This window comes from Felis catus, chromosome B2 (genome assembly GCF_018350175.1).
Source record: "Felis catus isolate Fca126 chromosome B2, F.catus_Fca126_mat1.0, whole genome shotgun sequence".
NCBI lineage: Eukaryota > Metazoa > Chordata > Mammalia > Carnivora > Felidae > Felis > Felis catus.
The window spans coordinates 49,137,375-49,156,246 of record NC_058372.1 but is presented as its reverse complement, the minus strand read 5'-3'; the positions used below and the strand labels follow the sequence as shown (position 1 = coordinate 49,156,246).

Genomic DNA, 18,872 nt, shown 5'->3' with positions numbered 1-18,872 from the left:
TCTGCAGAAAGGGATTCTAATCTGTTTTCAACCCCAGCTAGTGTTTTTATTATCGTGATTCTAAATTCTGGTTCAGACATCTTGCTCGTATCTGTGTTAAGTCTCTGGCTGTCATTGTTTTCCTCTTCTTTCTTTTGGGCGAATTAATATAAAAACAATCACATAAAGGATGCTAGGGGTTTTCTGGTCTGGTTGTTGAGCTTGATAGATGAGAGAAAAAAGGAATGGTAACAAAAGAAAAAAAAAGGAAATGTTTGAAAAGTTGAAAAAAATGAATACAATGAAATAGAATAAAATGAAACATGGAAGTAAAAAAATAGAATTTGAAACGTTTACATAAAAGTAAAATATATAGAAAAAAATTAAAAACATTTTTAATAGAAATGGAAAATAAAAATATTTTACTTCTCTTTCTGTATTCAAGAATAAGAAAAGGGAAATTGAATAGATGGACCAGCAAACAGATTGACGTACAATTGAAATACATTGGTTTCCCCTAGAAGTTGAACTATGAAGCACTTTATATTCCATAAACTAATCAGGCAGAGAGACTTGTGTTCCTGAAGAGTGAGGTTGACCCAGTTAGGTGAGGCTTAGTGTAATGGCTCTGTTTTCCACTAGATGGCACTGACTAGCTTACTTGGTGGATTGTTGTGGTGCCTATAGGTGTGTATGTGCATGCGCGGGAGGGGTGAGAATGGCGTCACCCAGCTACCTAGTGTCTAGTATCAGAATTCTGTGCTCTCCTCAACCAGCAATTGTGCATCCCTTCTTGGTCTCTAGCTTCCATCCACTCCCTGCTTTTACACTGTCCATGACCAAGCCGTCAGGTTGCCATGCAGCACCTCCCTCCTGAATTTTATCTCAGATGCAGCTGTGTTTCCCAACCCCTCAATTTTGAGGGACTGCATATTTGACCTGCTCAGACCTTCTGGGGGAGGGTCTCACTGAGGAATGGCCAGCTGCTCTGCCCACACCCAGGAACGTTTGTGGGACCATGCTGGTGCCAATGCCTAGAGACTGTGGCTGGGTGTCAGCCCACCCCAGAAAAAGTTTGCATGATCGTGTAGCAGCATCGTTTCACAAATTATGGAAAATCACAACACATGTCTGGAGCCAGGCTTTACACTTAATGTCCTTGTTTGATCACCAACGTATGTGTTTGTTATCCCAGGTCCACTTTGTCCTTTGCCTGTGGGGAGGCCGCACAGCCTCTACCAAAGCCTCTCCCTGTGTGGCCCAAGGACCTTGCTCTCCACTCCTGGGGATTCACCCTTCCCACCAGAGCACCACCAGGTATCGAGCTGTGGAGTTTGACTCTGCACGCCCCCTGCCTATAGAGTCTTAATGGAATTTAAACACTCTCCTTTCTCACTTTTTTTTTTCAGTCCCTTGTATACTCTTTCCTTTTTCTCCAGCTGCTTTTGGGCAGGAGGGATATTTTCCATACTCTACCGCCATTCCCATCCTTTCTCTGCAAGCAAAAACAGCTCCCTGCCCTCAGTGGCTTACTCCCCGAGTTCCCCTCTCCACACCATGTACTTGCTGAGTTCTCTGGTTCAGGTTTTGAAGATTTGAGGATTAATACAACAATCAGTTTTCTAGGTGTGCAGGATGGTTTAGTGTTATCTGGCTGTATTTCAGGGATGAGAGAAGCAACAAAGCTTCCATGCTGTTCCCCCAACTTGGCCCCTCCCAGTTCAAGGGTGGAGTACATTCTTTATGTTGCTTGTTCAGTTGTCCATCTCCCTCAGACCCTATTTAGGCTCCAAGATCCATGTGGTTATATTGAACCTTCTATGCTGAATCCAATTCACCCAACACGAAATGCAAGACATGAAGACTGGGCTGGGAAAATATGAGCAGTGAGGGTAGTGGGAGAGTGAGGAGAGATTCACTCTTAACGTTCCCCTTGCAAAAGAAGCCAGTGAGTAGTACCCACACAAATTTAAAACAATCATAGGCACACCGTATATTTTTTGCCCAAGAAAGTTCTGGAAGACAAAAGAGGTTAACAGTAGCTGGAAAAGTTACAGCTGACTATGGTGAACCTGAAAGGGTCCAAAACCATGTAGTCTACCTTTTCATAGATAAGTGATATATGTTCCTGTATTTTATTCCTTTTTTCCAGAAGCTTGGTAAAATCCACCAATGGGACTCTATGTGGCATGGAGTGGCAATTTGAAATCTCATCTTTCCATTTTAATGGGGACTCAGCAATAAGGTGGAGGTAAAGGGGAGACATGCCAATTCATATGTTTTGATATTCACTAGTCTTCCTTCCCTAAAACCCAAACTTTCAGCTGAATGCCTTAGGACACATATCTGCTATAAATTCATTTTTTATCTAATTTGTCTGAGATCTAAGCTTCCTGTGGCGTTCTGAGATCAAAGGATCTGATTCCTTCTGATGTCAGCACTGACATATAATGTGTGCTGACTTAGTTCTGTCTATAACCTCACAGTGGGAGGCGGCCAGCCTCCCTGGGCACCTTTACACAGTGCACTTTCATTTTGGCTAGGGAGCCTGTCAGGTATATTGCTGATTGGAGCTTCCATGTAAATAATTCATGGGAGATTTTTAAATGTTTTGGGCCTGTAAAGGAAAGAGACACTTGTGTTAGTCTTTTATGAATAGATGCTGACTTGAAGAACAAGGGGGAACAGATTTCCAATGACGATCTTTCAAAAACATGATACCAATATCTTTAATGAGTTGAAAATAGGTGACGTGTTGTGTTTGATTCCTCTTCTATGAAGTGGTATTGGTTTTACCAAAAATAAAAATTCAAAGCCCTGTTTTTCCTTTAATAAATTGTCAGGTAGGAGCAAACTTAATATTCTTGTTCTTTGGTTAGTTGATCATCTCAATAAACTACGTCTTTTCCTCCTAGTGGGAGCAGTAATTATGGAAATGACACCAAACTCAGTACTTGGCATAGGACTAGGCATAATAGGGAGATAAGTTGATGGCACAAAAAGTTCCCTCCTGGTAGGAACTCAACATCCCAATAGGAAGATGAGGCTGTCATACAAAGAAAGGTGACCAATGATAGGAAGAGTTGCCCAAGTCAAATGAGAAACTCCAGTCAGCAAGTATTGAGGCATACATCAATATAGTATGAGTTAAACTGAGTGAGCCACCCAGGTCCCCTAAAATTGTTTTTTAAATCGAGCCATAATACCTTAATGTTTATAAGAAATAGATTGATACACCTCTCTACACACAATGTGTTGTGACAATAAGGAGTGCATGAGTTAGGAAGTATTTTCTGAAGGAAGTGAGGCATTTGGGGAGATGAATAAAAGGCAGAAAATGCTGAAGGATAAGATGAAATGTTATTTCAGGCTTCGGGTGTTTTTTAAGGTAATTCTTACAGGTGGGAGCTGTGGTGATTAGGGGAATGAGTTCAGACTTTTGGGCTCAGAGGAGGATGCAGTCAGAGACTAAGCACTATGTGTACATAAAGTACTTAAAAGAATTGGACTTGAACACTCAGCTATATGGACTGTAAGATGTCAGAGTTATAAATATACTTTTTGAAAACAATGCTTGTAATGTTTAAACTAGTATGTACAGGACCAACATGGTGGAGGAGTAGGGGGATCCATACGTCCCGCATCTCTCAAAGAAGTGTAGAAGCCAAAGGAATTTGAACACCAGAGCCTGGGAGGAAAAGAGACTGAATCTAATAGGAAGAAAACGGGAAAGCTGGAAAAAAGATGGGGGGGGGGTAACTGAGGGTGATTAAAAAAAATAAAGGCTGCACTGGCACAGAGGGGAGGGACCCCCTTCTGCAGAGAGGCAAAGGGAAGAGAACGGCTAGGGAGGTGCGGGACCATAGCTGGACAGGAGAAAGACCTCAGACTGAGACTGAGAGGGATCGAATCACTAGCTGCAGGGCTTACTTCGGACTGGGGCCAGCTCCCTGTTTGCACACCTGGGGAGGAGGGGAGCCAGCCCTTAGTGTGGTAGTAGGTCAGAGGCTCAATACGCAACTGGAGAAAGTGGTTCCCTCCCTAGAGGGCTGCATGACAGCACCAAACCTGCCTGCATCCAGGGCTCAGTCTGCAGGAGGAAAAGGCAGCCATCTCCCTGGAGTGCTGTGGCAAAAGACAAAGCCTGCCTGCCTGCATCCACCACCCCATGGACTCACGGTGAGGGCAGAGGCTCTCAGTCAACAGTAAGAGAAGGCGGTTCTACCTGAAGTGCTGTGGCACAAAGCCACCGGGACCACACATCCCCACACTGAGAGGTGCTTCCCCAGGGCCAGAGTGCATGGAGTGGGACTTTGAATCCTAGCCAAGTGCAGGGTCAGGGGAGTTGGTGGAGTGAGAAGGACTGCCCTGTCTGCACCCACAGCACAGTGAGGATGACTCAAACAGAGTCCACCGGGTCTGGTTCCATGGAGAAGAGACTAGGAGATCACCATTCCCTGCCCCCCACGGCCAAGGCCAGGCCTCAGGGATTACTCCCAGGGCCCATAGTGGAGGTGGGTTCAGAAAATGCCAAACCGTGCCCCTTTGAGCTGGGTAACTGCATATCCACTGGAGCAGCACACCCTGTGGACAGCTACTACCTACAAGTGCTGCAGCATTGGCTGGATTAACTATTCTCCTTCCTCCCTTTTCTCCTCCTTATCTCTTCCTTAGCTGAGGCTGGTTACTCTTGTTATTGGTTTGTCTAAACAGACATATTTAATTCAGTCTCTTGATAGATGCTCTATACCTCGGTATTTACACTCCTTTCTCTCTCTCTCTGGAATAATCAAGCCATATAATTTCTCTGGGTAACTTTATCTTTGTTTCGTTTTCCCTGCCTCCTCCTTTATTTTCCTTTCTCTCTTTGTATGTGCTCTTCCATTAGCACTGCCTCCACCCTGTTCTTTACTTGTAGTCAGTGTTCTTGTTTTTTTGTTTTGTTTTGTTTTTAGTCTTTAGGTTTTGGTTTTTATTTGCTTGTGTGTTTCCATGTTTTTGTCTCCTGTTTCTCTATCAGTTTTTCCTTTACAGGGCTTCTCCAAGGAACAAATCAAGCACACCTGGAGGGCCCAAAACATCACTACAAGTAGGCTAATAAAATAACCAAAGTCACAAGAACAGAGAGCAAGTAACAATCCCTGAAAAAACACCTCCTGAAGGGACAGGCCCTGGACAGTGTATGACCCTCCTTTAATATAACAGTGCTCGCAAGTGCAGAGCACACAAGCTTTAAAAATGCAAAAAGTACAGAAAACTAGCCAAAATGACGAAACGGACTAATTCTCCTCAAAAGAAACTCCAGGAAGTAGCAACAGCTAACGAATGATCAAAACCAATTTAAGCAGGTGCTTGCTTCGGCAGCACATATACTAAAACCAATTTAAGCAATATAACTGAACAAGAGCTTAGAATAATAGTCATGAAATTAAATGCTGGTCTTGAAAAAAGCAGAGGATAGCAGAGAATCTATTGCTACAGAGGTCAAGGGACTAAAAAATAGTCATGATGAATTAACAAATGCTATAAATGAGGTGCGAAATAAAATGGAGGCAACCACAGTGGGGATTGAAGAGGCAGAGGGGAGAATAGGTGAATTAGAAGATAAATTTAGGAAAAAGAGGAATCTGAGAAAAATATAAAAAAATCCAGGAGTGTGAGGGGAGAATTAGAGAACTAAGTGATGCCATCAAATGGAACAATACCCGTATCATAGGAATTCCAGAAGAAAAGGAGAGAGAAAAGGGCTGAAGGTGTACTTGAATAAATCATAGCTGAGAACTTCCCCAATCTGGTCAAGGAAACAGGCATTGAAATACAAGAGGCACAGAGAACTCCCTTCAGATGAAACTTGAATCGATCTTCTGCAAAACATATCATAGTGAAACTGGCAAAATACAAGGATAAAGAGAGAATTCTGAAAGCAGCTAGAGATAAAAGGACCCTAACATACAAAGGTAGACACATAAGGGTAGTAGAAGACCTATCTACTGAAACTTGGCAGGCCAGAAAGGAATGGCAGGAAATCTTGAACGTGATGAATAGAAAAAAATTTGCAGCCAAGAATCCTTTATCCAGCAAGTCTGTCATTCAGAATAGAAGGAGAGATAAAGGTTTTCCCAAACGAACAAAAACTGAAGGAATTCATCACCACTAAACTAGCCCTCCAAGAGATCGTAAGGGTGACTCTGTGAGGGAAATGTTGCAAGGACCACAAAGTACCAGAGACACCACTACAAGCATGAAACCTACAGTCATCACAATGATTCTAGCCCCGTATCTTTCTATAATAACACTGAAGATAAATGGACTAAATGCTCCAACCAAAAGACACAGGGTATCAGAATGGATAAAAAAAAATAAGACCCAACTATTTGTTGTCTACAAGACACTCATTTTAGACCTGAGGACAGCTTCAGATTGAAGCGGGGGGTGCGCCTGGGTGGCTAGGTCGGTTAATCGTCCGACTTTAGCTCAGGTCATGATCTCATGGTCCGTGGGTTGGAGCCCCACGTCGGGCTCTGTGCTGACTGCTCAGAGCCTGGAGCCTGTTTCAGATTCTGTGTCTCCCTCTGTCTGTGACCCTCCCCAATTCATGCTCTGTCTCAAAAAGAAATAAACATTAAAAAAAAATTAAAAAAAAAAAAGAAAGGGAGGGGTGGAAAACTATCTATCATGCTACTGGAAGTCAGAAGAAAGCTAGAGTAGCCATACTAATATCAGACAAACTAGACTTTAAAGGCTACAAGAAGAGATGAAGAAGGGCATTATATATTAACTACAGGGCCTATCCATCAGGAGGAACTAACAATTATAAACGTCTATTAACTGAATTCGAAAGCACCCAAATGTATAAAGAAATCACAAATATAAGGAACCTTATTGATAACAATGTGGTAATTGCAGGAGACTTAATAGTCTATTTACAACAATGGATAGAAACTCTAGACAGACAATAAAGAAACAAGGGCTCTGAAGTATATATTGCAATAGATGGACTTGACAGACATATGTAGAACTGTGCATCCCAAAGCAACAGAATATACTTTCTTCTTGAGTGCACATGGAACATTCTCCAAGACAGATTACATACTGGGTCACAAAACAGCCCTTCATAAGCCTTCATAAATGTAAAAGAATTGAGATCATACCATGCACACTTAAACAACACAATGCTATGACATGAAATCAACCACAGAAAAAGTCTGGAAAACATCCAAAATCATGGAGGTTAAAGAACACCCTACTAAAGAATGAATGGGTCAACCAGGCAATTTGAGAAGAAATTTAAAAATATATGGTAACAAATGAAATGAAAATAGAACAATCCAATTTGGGATGTAGCAAAGGCAGTCCTGAGAGGAACATACATTGCAATGAAGGCCTATGTCAAGAAACAAGAAAAATCCCATAGAAAATCTAACACACACCTAAGGAACTAGAAGCAGAACAGCAAAGACATCCCAAACCCAGCAGAAGAGAAATAATAAAGATCAGAGCAGAAATAAACAATACAGAATCCCAAAAAACTGTAGAGCAGTTCAACAAAACCACTAGTTGGTGTTTTGATAAACCTCTAGCCAGGCTTCTCAAAAAGAAAAGGGAGAGGACCCAAAAAAATAAAAACATGAATGAAAATGGAATTATGACAACCAATCCCTCAGGAATACAAGCAATTATCAGGGAATACTATGAAAAATTATATGCCAACACACTGGACAACCTGGGAGAAATGGACAAATTCCTAAGCACCCAAACACTACCAACACTCAAATGGAAAGAAATAGAAAACTTGAGCAGACCCATAACCAGTGAAGAAATTGAATCAGTTATCAAAAATCTCCCAACAAATAAGAGTCCTGGACCAGATAACTTCCCTGGGAAATTCTACCAGACATTTAAAGCAGAGATAATACCTATCCTTCTCAAGCTGTTCCAAAAAATAGCAAGGGAAGGAAAACTTCCAGACTCATTCTATGAAGCCAGCATTACTTTGATTCCCAAACCAGACAGAGACCCAGCAAAAAAGAGAACTACAGCCAATATCCCTGATGAATATGGATGCAAAAATTCTCAACAAGATGCTAGCAAATTGACCTCAACAGCATATGAAAAGAATTATTCACCATGATCAAGTGGGATTCATTCCTGGGCTGCAGGCTGGTTCACCATTTGCAAATCAATCAATGTGATACATCACATTAATAAAAGAAAAGATAAGAACCATATGATCCTGTCAATCTGCAGAAAAAGCATTTGACAAAATTCAGCCTCCTTTCTTAATAAAAACCCTCGAGAAAGTCGGGATAGAAGGAACATACTTAAACATCATAAAAGCCATTTATGAAAGGCCAACAGCTAATATCATGCTCAATGGGGAAAAACTGAGAGCTTTCCCCCTGAGATCAGGAACACGACAGGGATGTCCACTCTCACCGCTGTTGTTTCACATAGCGTTGGAAGTCCTAGCCTCAGCAATCAGACAACAAAAGGAAACCAAAGGCATCAAAGTTGGCAAAGATGAAGTCAAACTGTCACTTTTCACAGACGACATGATATTCTACATGGAAAACCTGACATACTCCACCAAAAGCCTGCTAGAACTGATACATGAATTCAGCAAAGTCACAGGGTACAAAATTAATGTAGAGAAATTGGTTGCATTTTTATACACCAATAATGAAGCAACAGAAAGAGAAATAAAGAAACTGGTCCCATTTACAATTGCACCAAGAATCATAAAATACCTAGGAATAAACCTAACCAAAGATGTAAAAGATCTGTATGCTGAAAAGTATAGAAAGCTTATGAGGGAAAGTGAAGAAGATACAAAGAAATGGAAAACATTCCGTGCACATGGATTGGAAGAATAAATATTGTTAAAATGTCAATACTATCCAAAGCAATCTGCACACTTAATGCAATCCCAATCAAAATTGCACCAGCTTTCTTCTCAGAGCTAGAACAAGCAATCCTAAAATGTGTATGGAACCACAAAAGACCCCGAATAGCCAAAGCAATATTGAAGAAGAAAACCAAAGTGGGAGGCATCACATTCCCAGACTTTAGCCTCTACTACAAAGCTGTAATCATCAAGACAGTATGGTATTGGCACAAAAACAGACACATAGGCCAATGGAATAGAATAGAGACCCCAGAACTGGACCCACAAATGTATGGCCAACTAATCTTTGACAAAGCAGGAAAGAGTATCCAATGGGAAAAAAAGACAGTCTCTTAAACAAATGGTGCTGGGAGAACTGGACAGCAACATGCAGAAGAATGAAACTAGACCACTTTCTTACACCAGTCACACAAATAAACTCAAAATGGATGAAGGACCTGAATGTAAGGACACCATCAAAACCCTAGAGGAGAAAGCAGGAAAAAACCTCTTTTGACCTCAGCCACAGCAATTTCTTACTTGACACATCTCCAAAGGCAAGGGAATTAAAAGCAAAAATGAACTATTGGGACCTCATCAAGATAAAAAGCTTCTGCACTTCAAAGGAAACAATCAACAAAACTAAAAGGCAACGAATGAAATGGGAGGAGATAGTTGCAAATGACATATCGGACAAAGGGTAGTATCCAAAATCTATAAAGAACTCACCAAACTCCACACCCAAGAAACAAACAATCCAGTGAAGAAATGGGCAGAAGACATGAATAGACACGTCTCTAAAGAAGAGATCCAGATGGCCAACAGACACATGAAAAGATGCTCCATGTCACTCTTCATCAGGGAAATACAAATCAAAACCACACTGAGATATCACCTCATGCCAGTCAGAGTGGATTAAATGAACAAATCAGAAAACTACAGATGCTGGAGAGGATGTGGAGAAACGGGAACCCTCTTGTACTTTTGGTGGGAATGCAAACTCATACAGCTGCTCTGGAAAACAGTGTGGAGGTCCTCAAAAGGTTAAAAATAGATCTACCCTATGACCCAGCAATAGCACTGCTAGGAATTTACCCAAGGGATACAGGAGTGCTGATGTATAGGGGCACTTGTACCCCAATGTTTATAGCAGCACTTTCAACAATAGCCAAATTATGGAAAGAGTCTAAATGTCCATCAAGTGATGATTGGATAAAGAAGTTGTGATTTATATATACAATGGAATACTACGTGGCAATGAGAAAGAATGAAATACGGCCTTTTGTAGCAACGTGGATGGAACTGAAGAGTGTTATGCTAAGTGAAATAAGTCAGGTAGAGAAAGACAGATACCATATGTTTTCACTCATGTGTGGATCCTGAGAAACTTGACAAAAGACCATGGAGGAGGGTAAGGGAAAAAAAGTTTACAGGGAGTGAAGGAGGCAAACCATAAGAGACTCTTAATAACCAAGAATAACCTGAGGGTTGATGTGGGTGGGAGGGAGGGGAAAGTGGGTGATGGGCATTGAGGAAGGCACCTGTTGGGATGAGCACTGGGTATTGTATGGAAACCAATATGACAATAAATTTCGTATTAAAAAATAAATAGTATCAAATATATAAATGCTTAGAGCTAAATTTAGCAGATGTGTAAAACCTCTACACTGAAACTACATAACATGGCTGAGAGAAGATCTAAATAAATAGAGAAATATACCATCTTCATGGATTTGAAATCTTGATATGGTTAAGATGTCAATATCCCCCAAACTGATCTACCAATCTCAATAAAAATCACAGAAGTTTAAAATAATGAATAAACTAGTATGTACATTAAATTTCCATGAAATACTCCTATGAATGATTCTGTTGTTCCTTCCTCAAGTCATCCTCATTATCATCACTTTCATTATCATCATCACAATAACAGAACTGCAACACAAGAGTTTAGCTTTATAGGGACCCTCTTAGGTTACAATATGCTAAAACATGTTGTAACTCATATGCTTTCATGACAGCATTATGAGATAGTAGACCAAATTATCCCATATTGGTAACAAGAAAACTGCAATTCAAAGGTTCAATTACTTTTTTTTTTTTTTACTAAACCCAGAACCCAGAACTATTGAACCATAGGTTCAATAGTTTGTCCTATTCCAAAACTTGAACTCTTATCACATGTCCTGAGCATGTGAGCGCATACACGTGTACACACACATGCGTGTATGCACACACTGTGAACACTAGCCAGAATGTGAACTTAAGGACTTTGTTACTGTGACATGACTTTGCAGATACCTAGTCCGAAAAAGCTTCCCACTTTCTTTAACATTCCTTTAGCAGAAAAGGAAACTAATATCAGTGTTTAGTTAACAATGAAATAATTTCTATAAAAGATGAAAACAAAGTAAGAGCAAGCCCATGTTTTCAAAAAAGCTATAATTTCTTGGGGGAAATATAAAATATATTCACATCCTTATATTTATAGTATTCATTCAAGAAAAATTCATTAGCCCCTATAACTACCAGGAAGTTGGATAACCACCAGTGGTAATACAGCCTGACAGGAATATTTTTATTTTCAATTGGTTTGTATCTTTATGTGCACCTACAAATGTTTTGTGTTTTCTTCTGATGCAATAGAGATACACTGTTTTGCTTTCCCTAGATTACAAGATGTCTTCTGTCTTAGAATCTCTGAGAACAGTTCTAAAGTCCTTGATGCATACCTAGACATTCAATAAATACTAACCTTCCCTTCCACTACCACTGTTACAACTTGTACTCAGAATCTGTCTATTCTTCTCTTCAACATATTTGACTCTGGCCTATCGTTCTTTATTATTTCTTGCTCAGACTATTTCAGTAGCCTTTCAAATGACCTCCTTCTTTCCCTCACAGTTCATTTTCTTCTCATAGAAAGCCTGTTCTTCCCATGATGAAAATAAGATGTCACTTCCCTACTCTAAAATCACCTCCCCATCTTCTATGAAATAAATCCATACTCCTTAGTAGAGTTTTCAAGAGCCTTTATTTATTTATTGCCTCTATCAAGTATTATTACTTTTTTTTTCTTTTAACACTCCCCACACCACAGGCACATCTCTATACACAACCTCAGTTCTGTGTCTTGACCTATTTTTTTTTTTGCTTCCTGTCTTTGCATGTGCCAAAGCATATACTGGAATATCTTCCCACAATATTATCCCTCAAAACCAAGTCATCTCCTTTGTGAAGTCTTCCTAATCTTTCAGGCTGTAAGTATAAAGTAATTCTTCTTTTGTTTTCCCTAGTATTTTACCTAGACACTTGCTATCACACTTATTACCAGGCTCTCACCTTAATCAGCTTAGAGATCTGTTTCCTGGAGCTCCTGGAGAGCAGGGGAGAAGTTCCCAGGAGCTTCTAGTAGGACCACTATAGTACAGGCTCCATCCATGCATATTCTAGTTTCTGTCTGCCCCCACTCCTGGAGCATAAACTAAAGGCTATCAGGACTGTTTCTTGTTCACTGCTGTATTTCTAGGCCTATCATATAGCAGGTGCTCAGAAAACAATGAATAAATGAATGAATGAATGAATGAATGAACAATGAACTAATAAGCCAGTGAGAAAACAGATGAGTTCTACAATGAAGAATCTCTGGAGGCTCAGAATGATTCCTCCTACAATGTAGTTGGAGCACCTGAAAGGGACAGCATGATTGAAAAAGGGTAAAGAAAGACAAAGGTAGAATTTGAGAAGAATATAACAAGTTCATTCTTTTGAGATATTGAATCTGAGGCAATTTTGAAACTTATGAATGAAAATGTTTCAAACCTTCAGCAACCAGATATTTGGCAAATAAATGCAAATCTAAGAGCCGACATTTAAGAAAATTGGTGAGAATGGAATGTATATACAAATTTAGGCAAACTTGGGAAAAAAGACACTCCCAAGTTAGACATCTGGGGTCTCTCTTGTTGATGGTGCATATTTGTTTATTTTCAGGTGAATCTGTATAATATATCCATCTGTGTGAGATAAAGATATTCAAAAGGCTATTAATTTAGGATACATTTTATTAAGGTAAAACATAGACAAAGTAAAAAATTATGTGTATGGAATCATATTAAGTAATTATGTTAAATGGTAAAGACCAGGCTAGCTAAGTTTGAATCTTGTGTCTACATTTGGAGGCTTTGTGACTTCGGACAAATAACTCAACCCTCCATACCTGTTTTTCCATCTGTAAAATGAGGACAATAATGGGACTAGCCTCATGGAGTGGCTATGAGGATTCAGTGAGTGATGGCATAAAGCATTAAGAACAGTGCCTGGCAAGAATGAGTACTATCTGAGTACTAGCAATTTGAATTATGATGATTATTACTTATCTAATCTTCACTACATCATAGATTCTGGGTAGTGCTTAGCATGATTCATCTTATTTAACCTTCAAACAATTCTATGAGGTAGATACTATCAATTTAACTGTTCTACAGATGAGGAAACAGGCACACAGAGGGTAAGTACAGTCTGCACATATATTCAGCAAGTAAGGGACCAAGCAGGATATCTAACCATACTTGTTTGATTCTAAGCTTGCATTCTTTGTTCCTTTGCTATGTCACTTCTAGAGGCCATCTTTCACATATTTAATACCATAAACAACTGTTTTGGTAGGTTTCATTTAACTGTATTTAGTTCTATCTAGCTCTAGTTCATCATCATTTACTTATTCTCTAAGTAATATGATAGGTAAGTTAGCTCATTCACTTATGGCATGGTCATATTTTAAAGGCTAGAAGTGTTATTGCTTATATAATACATCCTTCAAAGAATTGGGACAAATTAGGGCAAAAGTGCCCAGATCATCTGTTACCATGGCTAGTACCAATGTTGTACTCTTCGGAGTTGAAGATTAATTCTGTTGAAGGGGGGGGGGGGGGGCGGGAAGTGGAAGTACAAATGAAATGTCAAGGGAAGAAAACTATAATTAAATTAAGACTGCTAAAATGAAATACATTTTAGTAAACTGTTAAGTAGCACCTGAGAGTAATATGAAATTCTACAACCGAGGTCCAGAGAGGCCAAGAGACATGATGAAAGTCACAGAGCCAGCTAGCAGGGAAGAGAGACTTAAACATTTATTTTGGGACCCCAGTCTAGTGCTCCTTCTCTCCTTCCACTATTATATAACCATACATGTACACACTCATATGGATACATGTTTATTGATATGTTTGTATTATCTCTACATATGTTTATATTCATGTTTTATAAAATCAAAGATATTCAGATTGTGAATTTGTCATAAAAACCAGTGTTAGGTAAGACTGGCTTTTAGAGCTCAAATTTCTTAATACAAATGGGAGTTGGCATGCTTGGTAAGGCCTGACTGTGGTCTGGTTTTGGGATTTAAGACATTGTGCTTAGAAGGAGAAATCCTTGATGACTTATCTAGATCATAAAAAATATTTTCCTGGGAAGTGATATTATCAAATTTTTATTAAATAATATTAATTATAAATTGGGCATGGGATACAGTGAGTTTTTTTAAAAAAATATTTGTTTTGAGAGCAAGAAAGAAAGAGCATGTGCACATGAGTGGGGGACGGGCAGAGACAGATACTCCCAAGCAGGATCTGTGCTGACAACATGGATCCCAATGAGTGGGCTCAATCCCATGACCATGAGATCATGACATGAGCCGAAATCTAGAGTCAGACACTTAATTGACTGAGCCACCCGGGCACCCCTGCGGTGTTTTTTTGTTTGTTTTGTTTTAAGGAAGAAAAATATATATTTCTAAAGGTATTTGCAAATCAATAAGCTGATACAACCTAATCTTTAATCAACAGCATCTTTTCAGGAATGTTAATATATAAAGTGATGGTTCTCAACTGATTTGAGAACTAAATCCATGTCTCCCCCTACATCTTTTCTCTCACAGATAGGAAGATGAAGGTGATGGTGGACAAATTGAACCAGCTCCCCCACCAGTCACTGAATGGAGTGTCCAGAAGGAAGGTCGGCCACCGTGCTGTCCAGAAGGAGGCTGGCCGCCAAGAAGAGGCTGTTGCTCCTGCTCTTGGTCTTACCAGCGTCCCATCCCAGGGGCACACGTGTGCTCCAGGCTCTCTTGCTCAGCATGTATACCTGCAGGAGACTGGGAACTGGAGGGAGGCCCAAGAACAGTTGGTCAGATACCAGCTGGCAGGCCAAGATCAGCAGTTACTGCTCTGCCCAGACTTCAGACAAGAGAGGCAGCAATTGCAGGGGCAGAGCCAACTGGGCAAGGAAAGAGTCAGTGTGGGGCTTTCTCAAGAGAAGAGAGACTCTTGTGGCGCTACCCAGGCATTCTCTCTTCATTCAGTTCACCCAGAAACTATTCAGGAACAACTGTGATAGGTGCACGATAATTCATGTTCTTAGGGGCTTTGTTGAGAGTTTAATTAAGGGCAAAGATATAAAAACAATCTGGGGAAGGGAATTGTCCATGGACCAAAGTTATATATATATATATATATATATATATATATATTTTAAGTAGTTCTGTTAGTAGCTGGGTCAAATTTACAACGGAATAAAACTATTTGGGGAGACCAGAGATAACCAAGTGCCCAAGCCGATTATTAGTGAACTCATTTTTCAGAGCACTGATTTTTGGAGAAGATAATGTGTGCAGCTGCCCAATGAAGGAGGGAAGACCTTGTGTCATGGCAGCCTCTCTAGACTGTGTTCTAAGGGTTCTAATTAAGGCCAGAGTGGAAGGTCAACTCATACCAAGTTGGGGAAGGATGCTAAAGGCAATTTCACCTAATTCATACATTCACAGAGGGCTCATCAGTGTTCAAACAAAAGGACACTTTAGGCAGCCTGATTGTGTCCTTGGCTCTGGATCCAGAAGGCTTTATGCTCCAAGAGAGTAAAGCAAAGAGCTGAGGTGAGAAGAATTTCCAGAAACAACCTGTTCTCAGCTGCTCCCAAAATATAAACCAGGATTTTCTAATCTCTGAAAGATTCAGAGGCCTTCTTATGTTTGAATTAGAACAGAGGAAGGAAACATACTCTTTTATTGCAGAATTTTCAATAATGATGCCCTGTAACTAATCCCATAGTGGGTACTGACAGAAAGTCATCATCTCCAAGGCATCAATGGGAAAATATCTTTGTACCGTGAGGAACATTCTCAGCCTTTTGTCTATTCTTTAGATGTATTATAGAGATTTCAAGCCTTAAAGCGCTCGGAAAAGAAGATGACACTGTATTAGATTCTGAGGGAGAAACAATTAGGTATTAAGATTGATGTTCATCAAGAAACTGGAATCCAAGTAATCTGTGTTTAAGAAGGGCATTGATGGGAAATCTGGTCTATAGAAAGTTACTCTGGAGGCATAAACTGTCTTTCTCCAGGGTAAGTCCTTTTTGTGTTTTGTTTGGGCACTAATAGTGTTCAAAAACATAACAAAGAAGAAATAACTTGATGGACTTAGGCAGACTATGCCTCCTCCAGTTTAATTAGTCCCAGCTATAACCTTTTTTGTAGCTTCCTGATCTCTGAGGTTACTCCAATTTGCATTTTTTGGTAGATACATTGAGTTGTCGGAGATCTGTAATATTTTGTACAAAAACAATTCAGAAGTTAAGTCTTTTGAGAATTTTAAAATGATATTCTTAGCACTACTGCTTTGGGTTTGTCTACACATTCTCCCTTTCATTCCAGTGACTTCTTTTATCACCACAAATTCCAGCCCAAATTTATTTCCTGAGCTCTGTAACATATAGTTAGATGCCTACTGAGAACTCCCACTAGGTTATCCCACAGACACTGAGAAGTTAAGATGGCCTTAAAACATACTCCTTCTTTTCATGCCTGCCCTAATGCAATACACAGCATCATTGCACTCAGACTAGATATCTGGAAGTCAACCAGGACTCCTTGTTCTATCTCATCCTTCTCAGTCAGCTACCACTGGTTATTTCTACTCCTTTACCCATCTCCCAACCTTTACTAGCTTCTTACCAATCATCCATGTGCCAAAAGATTAATCTTTCTGGAAAGCAAGTGTGATCCTATCCCTCCGTTTAGGAATAACCATAATTAATCTATCAAAGCTCCCTTAGCCATGCTTGGAATCCCTCAGGCCAAAATGGACTCTTTGTGCCAGAACAGTGGCCAGAAATATCTAGAGTAACTAGCAGGGCTCTAGCATATGGCATGGAATCTTAAAGTCTAGTTAGAAACCTTTAACCCATAATTAAGCCAGTCCTCTTTTTCTCCTCAGAAAATGGGACAATTAGCTCTTGGTTCATTTATGTCTGGAGATGAGCTAGTTACATAAAGCACCACTATTGGCCAAACCTAAACTTATTCAGACCATTAACATGGCTAGTTCAAAAAATATTTCCCGGCAGCAACAACCTTACTCTTTACTGAAATAAATAATTGAAAAGTGTCAAGTTCCTCTGTTATTTCAAAGAATCTCTTCTTGCTTCCCACTTCTGATTTTTTATATATGGTGGCTTCTTTTCCCCCAAGATAGTGAACAAATTAAAATTCTAAAGAGTTCAAAAATATTTGCAAATATTTCTGGATATTAAAACTGAGAGGGAAGGATAATGAGAGATAAGGTAGTTTCCACAATCTGTGGTTTTAGGGATTGTGTTCAGAGAAGGTACCAGAGACAGAATTTCATGTCTCTCAGAGTGACAGGCTGAGCCAGTCTGACCACAATTGTATCTTGCAGCAGATTTGTCCATATTGTTGCCCAGTGAGGCTACTGAGAACCAAAAGGCCCAGACCTTTCAAAGATTAGTTAATAGCTCCCTTCCATCTCACAGTCTAAGTCTAAATGTATGAAATTACTATACATTGAAATGTATGCAAACTGTATGCAAAAATGAATATGGGGAAATTGAATGTAAATCACATGCAAATATTATTCATCCAAGCTTCTATAAAACCGTACATGTCAATAACAGTAAAGGATTTTAATTAATTCTGTCATTTAAATTCATGCATTTATTCCATATTTTGTTTCCAGGATTTATAATGTATTCAGTGTCAATTTTGAAGGAGCTATAAGCAGAAGGAATTACTCTACTGAGTGTAGAACACAGCTGATTTCAAACTATGTGATAGCACTCTGATTAACTGCAGATATATTTGAGAGATGAATCATATTTCCTGAATGTAATCTTTTAAAAGGGATAAATCACTTTTATAAAATTAAATGAAGTCTAATTGGTAGAATATGGAGATTTGTGTGTTTACAAATATTCTTCTAACATTTGTTATATTTATACATGAAAAAAGACCAGGGTTCTCTTTGCTTAGAACAACTCAAGAAGAGACCATCAATCTGGTCTCTTTTGAGACAGAAGATTCATTTAATGCATTTGGAAGACTTTCTAGAATTTACTGGGTTTTTGAAAAATCATTTTTCTCTTTTATTTCAGTATCAAAATGATCATTCATTTATTATCACCATATATTTTATTTCAATATTAGTAGTTGTAACAAGGGGAAAGAGACTCAATCTCCTTTTGAAAAATGTGGGAAATGACCACTTTTCTCTACATTGTATAGATGAAGGAACAGTCATTATGAAACTCTTGCAATGGTCCAGGCAAAGTTGGAAATTTGTTTGGACTGTATCTGATTTTAAGATTTCCTCAACTTTAATGGCACATCTGTCCAGTAGAATGATGTAGAAAATTATTCAAGCTATACTATTAGGGTAAAAAAAAACATAAAATTACAAAATAATGTGTTTATTATGCTTTTACCTCTAGTTTGTTAATGTATAGAAAAATTATGGAAAGGAAACCAATAAACTTTTGAAAAAAAAAATAGTTACCTTTAGGGAATGGAGCAGTAATATGGGTAGATTTTCACCTCAAATTTTTTATCTTTTTGTATTTCAATGTTTTTATAGGACCTATTACTACCAAAACAAATTTTAAAAAATATTTTCTGCAACTTATGATTGATTAGAGGCTAGCAATCTCTTTAATTTTC

General features: G+C 39.2%; 1 protein-coding gene across 8 annotated transcripts in view; it reads left to right on the top strand.

Moving 5' to 3' along the window:
- PKHD1 (PKHD1 ciliary IPT domain containing fibrocystin/polyductin) overlaps positions 1 to 15,376 on the top strand; it is a 489,098-nt gene extending 473,722 nt beyond the window's left edge. For 7 of the 8 annotated variants that reach the window (XM_011282361.4, XM_045057643.1, XM_045057638.1 and 4 more), the window contains one exon: positions 14,802 to 15,376. In XM_011282361.4, the coding sequence (XP_011280663.2) occupies positions 14,802 to 15,256 (455 nt within the window). In that variant the 3' untranslated portion in view covers positions 15,257 to 15,376. Of the gene's footprint in view, positions 1 to 1,174; positions 3,717 to 14,801 lie in introns of those variants that run through there. The other variant, XM_045057642.1, reaches the window with a different exon arrangement.
- The last annotated feature ends 3,496 nt before the right edge of the window (positions 15,377 to 18,872 follow it).